At 55.6% G+C, this 8,409-nt stretch overlaps 2 protein-coding genes across 2 annotated transcripts in view; one reads left to right on the top strand and one right to left on the bottom strand.

Moving 5' to 3' along the window:
* The window catches only part of CHGG_00809 (uncharacterized protein), a gene marked incomplete at both ends in the record, with an annotated part of 5,304 nt that extends 1,746 nt beyond the window's left edge, over positions 1-3,558 (bottom strand). The window contains 2 exons of the mRNA XM_001220029.1: positions 26-755; positions 883-3,558. Of these exons, the coding sequence (XP_001220030.1) occupies positions 26-755; positions 883-3,558 (3,406 nt within the window). The remainder of the gene's footprint in view (positions 1-25; positions 756-882) is intronic.
* Positions 3,559-4,813: 1,255 nt separating this feature from the next.
* On the top strand, positions 4,814-8,124 carry CHGG_00808 (uncharacterized protein; the record flags this gene model as incomplete). Its single annotated transcript, XM_001220028.1, has 5 exons — positions 4,814-5,137; positions 5,213-5,942; positions 5,995-6,724; positions 6,780-7,306; positions 7,358-8,124. 5 exons carry the CDS (start codon positions 4,814-4,816, stop codon positions 8,122-8,124), a joined length of 3,078 nt encoding a protein of 1,025 aa, XP_001220029.1.
* Between the last annotated feature and the right edge of the window lie 285 nt (positions 8,125-8,409).

The raw sequence follows: 8,409 nt of genomic DNA, 5'->3' as shown, positions 1-8,409 counted from the left end.
AAGGCAAAAGAAATGAAGCGCTTACTCTTCTGATTAATGTCGCGGTGTGCATAGGTATCTCGTGCAGGTAAGGCCAGGCCTTCGAGCAGCTGTAGCGCATAAACCATGATGACTGGCTCATCCTCGATGCGGCCGTGCTCTAACATCTTGGCGAGCGAGCCGCCGGAACAGAACTCCATAAACATGTAGACGCGGTCTCGATGGACTTCAATGCCATAATAAGACACGACGTTCGGATGGTCAACCGTTTCCAAGACGCGCATCTCTTCCCTAATTTGACCCGCGATGCTCGGAATTAGCTTGGGGTCCTGCAGGCGGATCTCCTTTACAGCCATCAGCTGACCCGTATCAAGGTTCATAGCGGCGTAGACGGTGCCAAATGTTCCACCGCCGACAAACTGGCCTTGCTGCCACCTCATGGTGAAGTTGGTAGCCGTCGACGACAGCCAAGCGAGCGAACGATCGACCTCGTTGGAGATCTCTAGCACACGGCCCATGGCTGACCGCTCTGAGAGAATCTGCCTCCTGAGATCGTCGATCTTGGCTAGCTCCTCGAGACGGTGCTCCTCGACGTACTTGGCGGCGGTCGCGTCGTCCGCGCCCTGCCCCTTGTTGAGCCGTTTCAGCTGGTTCATAAGAGCCTCTGTCCGCGCTTTCTCGGCCTGTGCGGCAATACTGGACCTGGCGCCCATGATGTCGAAGTGTGAGATCAAGAGCGCCATGCACCCGGCTACCTTCGCCCGTAATTTGGCGTACTCATCGTCACCAAGGGTCAGGATATGTTTACCCCCTGGTCATCCCCATGGCGAATTCGAGGGCTTGTACAGTCCAGCGGAACGTCTTGCGGTCGGAGGAGATGCAATCATCGCAGATAAAGCTCACCCAGTCCAGCGCAAGTTTGGTGAGTTTCATGTTGTTCATGGTCCGCCTGTTGTTGTCCATGTACAACAGCGAGCGCTGACCAAATTCAGTGGCGAATATGAAGCATGTTTGTATCAGTTCCTGGCAGTTGAGGCCCCGCGTCTGGCGGCGGATGGTCTCGACACTGTCCATGAATGCATTTGATAGCTTGAAGGCAACCTTTCGAATCTCCATGAGCCGGACGTTCACCTTTTGGAGACTCGACCTCTGCTCGACAACAAGATCGATATGCATGTCTATGCTGTCGAGGAACGCTTTCCTTGCATTCATTAGCGGTGCCTGGGAGCCGCCGGCGATGAGCCTCATGTGCCCAAGCTTGATGTCCAGCGGCTCGTCTCGAACCGATAGGTGGAGCTTTGCTCCAAACCAGGTAGGTGGTGCTTCGGCCCTTATGATGAGCAGGTAGGGATCGGAAGGGTCTTCGGTGATTGTTTCGTAGGAGAAAGTGCTCATTAGAAGTTGTATGTCGGCGCTGCGGCCGTGGAGGCTAGGCGAGGCAATGATGATGACGTTCTCGTGCTCGGGGCTTCCAGTGAGGATCTGGAAATGGCCCGATTCTACGAGGCGGTCGAAAAGCTCTTGGACCTTATCGGGGCTGAAGGCAACAGTGAAGTCGCAGGCGTTTTCGTAGTTGTCGCTGAGCATCCTGGAGAATCTCTGGAGCATACGTTGCCGTACGCGGACGGAATCCAGGATCTGCTTGTAACGTTTGGTCATATCTGATACGCCCTCCTTGGGCCTCCTCTGGAGCTCCTTCTCGAAGGTCTGGTTCAACCGGCCAAGCGCCTTGTAGGTGAGGGAGCTGAACTGCTCAGCAACTTCGACATCTCCGTGCGTTAGGTGACTTCCAATCTCGTTACCGAACCCCCACTCCTGAAATAGCAACTCCGCTTCTTTGAAGGTATTCTTATTGCCACTCAGCTTCCAGTTCAACATCTTAAAATAGTACTTGAGAGCATCTAGAATGACGCGGTCAAAGTCCTCGTCGATGCATGGGGGCAGGTCCCACCCGGGCTCGGGTTGTGAGATGGTCGTGTACTCGGATTTAATTTTGATTGCTAGCTTTAGCAGGACCTGGAATTGGGAGATCATCTGGTCCTGCATCATGGGGTTTTGCTGCGCCGACTCCTTCATTTTCTTGGCGTAGGCTAGTCGCACCTTGATGATCTCTTCAATGAGGCGGGATGGGAAACTGATCAGCGTGAGAAGCTCTTCAATGTAGGGAGGTAGGTGTCGTTTTTGAAACGCTTCGGCGTTCTGGATCAGGGTGTCCTTGGCCTTGGTTATGACCATGGAGATGCTGTCTAGCATGCTCTTTCTGCTGAGGTGTTTTTCACCGCCGTCATCTGCGTGCAGCGATTTCAGGCCCTCTTCCTTCATGAGCCTGTCCAAAAAGGAGGTTTCGTCGTTGAGTCGGCCGGAACTTTCCCCGGATCGCTGGAAATCCAGGTCGTCGTTGCCCACCCATTTCTTTAGAATAGAAAGTTCGATGTTGATCATCTCGTTAACGTTATGCCATGAGACGACGGCATCGCAAGTTTCTTGATATGCCATGTACGTTGTGGGTTTGAGAGCCGCAACTAGCCCAGTGCCGGATGGGTAAAGGGCTTCAATCTTTTCGATTTTCTCGATGGCGTCTCGGACCTGTTCGACAGGAGGCTTTCCGGCCTCACTCTCGCCGGCAATGGAGAAGTTGATGACATCATTTACGGAGCGGTCAAGCGAGGCGCGGGCCTCCTCCAGCATCCGCCGCTGAACTGGCAAGTGTCTCCCACAGACCCGGGCGCGAATCCCCAGCCAGAGCTCGGCCTTGTGTGCGCTCTTGCCGAAGTCTTCGTCAGCGGAACCAATGAGTCGCTTTTTTTCCTGCCGAACAACATCGCCCGTCAGGACGGACTCCAGCATCCCGTGCCATTCTAGTCTCTCGCGGCTGCCAGAATCCTGCAAATCCTCCTCGGTAATCTGGTTCTCCTCATTATTGACGAACATGATGTGTGCGTCGTCATATGTATCGAACGGCTCTTCGGACGAGGGGGTCTCGCCTTCAGAGTCCGAGTCGTACTGTTCCACCGAGCCATATGCGTCGAAGTAGTCGTTGTTGTGATCTTGCTGGCGCAACCTCCGCACGTATTCTCGCTCTTGTGCGCGGAACGTCGAGGTCCCGACTGGGCGGGGCCTCGAGACGTCCTTAATGTGAAGTCCGCCATTGTTGCCGAAGGAGGCAGTGCCAGGCTGGTTGGGCCGCCGCTGCGTGTAGGGCTGATAGGTGTTGGAAGGGGTCCTGGCAGGCCCGGTGGGACGTTGCGGCCGAGGTGCCGTCCCGTTGGAGTACGAAGCGGTTTCGGCGGTGCTACGCTGGCGGGTGCCCCCGCCATTCGATAAGGCGCCAGAAGAGTGCGGCTGCACGCTGGCGGGATGGGCCACCTCAACGTATCGGCCGTGTGTCCCGAGGTCATCTTGCTGGTCTATCAGACGGGGGCTTAGGTGGATGTCCCCGTTCCCCGATGCCATTGCATTCTCCGAATCGGGTATTATTGTCGACGGGCGTCCACTATTCTTGATCTTGTCTGGCCGGGCATGTCCGTCGTCGTCGTGGGCCGAGAAGCGCACGGTGCGGGGGGAAGGTTCGCTCGCCATTCCTCGACCGGGAGACTACTTATTAGAAGTAAAATACAGTCGACGTCGAGGAATCTCAAGGCGGGGCTGCCGGCGCAAGCACAGATGTTTATGGGTGGGGCTCCGAAGAGGGCCGGGAGACCGATATTGATGATGGGCGGAGGTCAGTGCTGCCCGTTGCGGTGGGTGTGTACGATGATGAGCCGGCAAAACAATGCGAGTAAAATCACCCGCTGCTCTCGGAAACCGAGCTGCATTGATTGTTGGATCGATATAACTCGGCCATCGGCGTTGGTAAAGGGGGTTTGGGACGGTAATGGCAATCGTACAATCGATTCGGATTGAATCTCGTCTGATTTGGTTGTTTCGACTCGAGGGACCACCTCAAAGCTGCCAGTGTGTCAATGTCCTTGGAGAGAGTGGTCATCCGAAAGCACAGTGGCGAAGACTTGCCCGAGCTCCATGGTTGATGGGGTCTAGCAGAAATGCTTCCGATTGGCTAAGTCTGCACCCTCTCGTCTGTGAGTGGCTTTCTCCTCACAGCTCAAGCGGGGCCATGGGCGAGCAAAGTGCAGAGGCATGATTTGATACTGTGCAAAACCTGCAACGTTTGGAGGAATGGACCGTTTAAATCGATGCTACGAACGGTACGGCGGCCTTGGTTCGACAGTGCATGTCAAGACCCGACAACCATGCGGTTGTCCATTGCCTTCAATCGACAAAAGTGTCGATCGCTTTTGTGGACCCGTTCATCAGCTGCACCACATCGAAACAGTGGAATTTGATCGTACCAATAAAACGAACGAATGATGAAATGAGAATGACGAATCTTCTACTATGTACTGCGTGTGCCCGAGGGATGGCCGAATTCCTTTTCATCTTTCCGCTTTCTTTTAGAAATAATTCATCACAAAAGGCTAGTAGTGGTGCTGTGATGCAAAAATACGCCACACATACCTTGGCAGCTTGGTTCGATCCTTGTTGCGCTGTCGCCTTCGTTGTGGCGGTGCGGCATGCCGGCAGAAATGTGCCAGCAGTTGAGGACGGTCTGTGCGCGATCGCGTTAACAAATGGTTTCCGCGACGCGTGACGCCAGAAGCTTACCGAGCGTGTAGTGGCTTAACTCCATCTCACACGCGCTTGAACAATTTAGGGATTATGCTGGGGGACATGTCCACACTCCTATCCTTGGCGACCCTAGACAACCCAAACCATTGATTGACTGTCCAATTGTTTACAATGTATCATTGATGGTTAGAGGTGTTTTTATTACGATATGTCCTCCTTTGTAGGACAAAGTGCGAGCCTGTCGCGTCCCGGGAGCAGACTTGACAATCGTTTCGACAACCGGTTCGACAATAAATTCGAGGCCAAACCGTCGAGCCGACCCTCTAGCAGAGCATCCGTTAGGCCATCTTCAGTCGCCGGTATTCATACATCCGCATACGATGCAGAGTTCAACCGCACCCGTCCCCAGAGCCACCAGAGCTTGCCTGGCCCAGGTCCAGGTCCGGCGAGCCCCAGCTCCGGCAAGCGCAAGAGAACCCTCCCCACTCCGACCGTTGATGATGGTCTCCTGAGGGCGCCAATTGTTCTCAAGGTATGTTGGACCTAGTGCTTGAATGGTCCTCAAGGACTCAAATAGAGGCAGCAAGAAAGACTCACAGTTTGCTAGCCACACCCTTCGAGCATATTAGCAAAGCCGCGCATTCTACATCCTCTCATGCTTCTACCTCGCGAGGCCCTGCCGCTGTCAGCTCTCGACCTCTCTCAACCTCACGGCGACTTTCCCGCTAGTCGGCTTTTCGAATCCAAAATTAAGATTCTCGATCTTGAGGACCGTCTAGGATCTAATATTCTTCTCGCCCGCTCAGAAACAACCCGTCTGGCATATGCTGTCGAACGTGAGAGCAGTGGGCTATACGTGCTGTGCAAGTTAGGGTCGTGGGTGGATATCGAGCTGCTCAGTCAGAGCGCCACAGTCGTGTGTAAGGAGCGGATGAAGAGTGGGAAGGCTGTTAAGCAGGAGCACGCCGCTGCCACGCCGGTCATTACGCCTTCGATGTACAACGATAACAAGAGGCGGAGACTGGCTATCGAAGAGATACAGTCCTTGGTTCGAAAACGTTCAATGTCGGTCATCGAGAAGGAGCCGCCAAAGCCAATGCCCACGCCAACGGCATCTGAAAGCCCAGCGCCATCCGGGGCGGGCGACATTGGATCGGAAAACCCGGTGATGGAACACGAGGAAACCCCCATTGTGCCTGGACCGTCCGTATCTAGCAGGCCAGATACCCCCGCACCAGCGACAGAACCCGTTCTCGACCCCCTTACACAGCCCAACGCCGAGGATATCTTTCTCAATATCAGAGCTCAGTATATGGAAGCCCTGTATCATTCAAAAGGTATTGTCTTTCCTTACGTGTCATTCGCTGCCCGTTATGACCAAAAATAGAGGCTCGTTAGCGTACTTTGCCAAAGGCCCTCTTTCCAAGGCGAGGGCGACGTTCCATTTGGACTGGGACTCCAATCTCAACATGAATGACCTGGTGGAGTTCCTAAAGAGTCTCGTCATGACCACCGTCATGATTGACAAGAAGTATCGCGAAACAATTCCTGAGATCGTGGCGAAAATGAAGACGCTTACCCCGGACTCGGAAAACGGCGCCTCAAAGCCCAAGAAGAAAAAGGCGAAAAAAACGAAGTTGGGCAAGGACGGGCTGTACCCGGGTGAGATTGACCATGTCCGGCGATGGTGGACTTCGCACCAACCCAGCTCAAGCGGGGATGATGCGAAGGCTTTGAGTGCGACGGAGCATAAATACCACGTATCCTGTCTGCGAAGGAGGGAAACACAACTGCAGATGATCTTGGTGTTGGAGATTCTGGCTCTCGAGCCTGTGGCGTTGGCCAAGGGCGCTGAATGCCAACTCCCTGGAATGGAATCTCAAATTCCCTCCCGAGAGGAGAGCCAGGAACCAGCGGCCAAAAAGAGGAACAGGCACAATCTGCCAGTGCTCCTCGATGTGCATGCGGACCGTCTCTGCATCTGGCAGTCCACCACGTCGGACGAAGTCAAGGCGGTCGCCGAGTCGCAAGTGCCCACGGAGGGCCATGAGGGTGAGCAAGTAGAAAGGGCCAATTCCGACCCCCTGAGGGACTTTTGTGTGGATATTATTGTGCCATTGTAAGTTATCGGAGATTCTACTGCCACGTACGCATGTACTAACCCACATCAACAGTTTCTCAGCCCGCCTTCCAGGTCCCTGCGACTCTCTCAACCGCAAGCTAGGAGGCCCGGTCGCTCAGTCCCCCCTCAGAGCAAAGGTGCCTAGTTCGGCAGTCAAGCCGAAACCGGGCGCCCCGATGAAACGACCAGCTCCGAAACGGGACAAGGACAGGACACTCGAGCGTGCCCTCTCCGTTGAGAGGAGCAGACGCAGCGTCTCACGAGGGCCTGCCGCAACAATTGCCCTATTGCGATCCGCGACACAAACCGTGATACCGGGGTTGAAGCGAGAGGCAACCGATTCATCACTAATGGGGCTGGTCCCGCGGGCGGAATCTGGCTTGGCCAAGGAGCGACCATCGAATGTATTCTCAAGGAGCTTGAGTTTGGGTGGGGTCGACCTGAGGGCACAGAAGAAGGCCCAAGTCGACGCCGAGCTCAAGGATGCTATCTCGGCGCTCAAGAAGCCGAACCGAACCCTAGCGGCCAAGGATATTGTCGAAGCAGCCGAGAAGCGGGCATCGGCTGGGCAGCTCAAGAGTGAGTTTCTCAACCCCTGCGACTTTCCAACGGACACTGACCTCCCCACAGAAATGAGAAAACCGACTCGTACCCCTGGTGTACAAGTCAAAGCCACGCCAGCTAACAATCGTTTCAAAGACGCCTTCACAGCTGACAAGGCCCAGTCTCAGCCGGCCCCGTTCCTCGACGCAGCTCCCTCCAGCGCTTCCGTCATCCCCGCATCCACTCTCCCACGCAAGTTCACCGACCGACTCCCCGCGCCCAGCCGACTGACCGGCCGCATCCAAGCGACACCAGTGCGACCGACCTCGTCCATCCCCGCCACAGGCCTCCGGCCTGTCCAGGAAACGCCCGGCGGCCCCGGCATCTTCCCTTCCTCGCCTATCATGGCCCGGAAAGCCGCGCCGGCACCCCCACCCGTGTTCGCGCTCGCCCAACCGCGCGCCAAGAACCTGCCGGCTCCCGCGGACCGCTCCGGGGGTGCCGCCGGGGACATTCCGTCGTCGCCTGGGCTAGGCACGCTTTTCGAGACGCCTGTCATGTCGCGGTCGGCGAGGGCGCGCATGGACGTCGTGGATGATACGCCCATCAAGTCGAGACTGCCGCTTGGGGTGGCGGGGGATGGGGGGAACAGGGTTGGGGGAGGAGGTAAGCTGGGCGGGGCGGGGAAGGTGTTTGGTGGTAGTGGAGGGAGTGATGGCTCGGGAGATGCAGGGGCGGAGGAAAATGGGGGTGGGAGTGGGAGTGCGAGGGGTGAGAATCCCGGCGTGGCGAGCATTTACCAGCGGCTTGGCTGGGATACGACAGATCTGGATGATATTGATGACCTGTTATGAGTGGATAGATTTGTTTTGGTTTGGTTTTGGCGGGTGTCGGGGCACTTGCATGCGCAGTGGTGCCTTAGGTAACCCATTGGCTCGGTGTTTGGGGGTTTGTTGGAATACAGGATCGATGGGCTTAGATGTTGATACCTACTGAGAGGAGCATAGCTGGGTGGCATGGAGCAATGTGGCATGGAGCACTGTGGGCTAGAGGCAGGATCGGGGAGCATATTTTCCAATAGCTTTATTTGGTAGTTGGATAGGTGTACAATAAGAGAGAAATTATCAAACAGCTCATCC

This window comes from Chaetomium globosum, genomic scaffold (assembly GCF_000143365.1).
Source record: "Chaetomium globosum CBS 148.51 scaffold_1 genomic scaffold, whole genome shotgun sequence".
Classification (NCBI taxonomy): domain Eukaryota; kingdom Fungi; phylum Ascomycota; class Sordariomycetes; order Sordariales; family Chaetomiaceae; genus Chaetomium; species Chaetomium globosum.
This window is presented reverse-complemented; position numbering and strand designations above follow the sequence as displayed.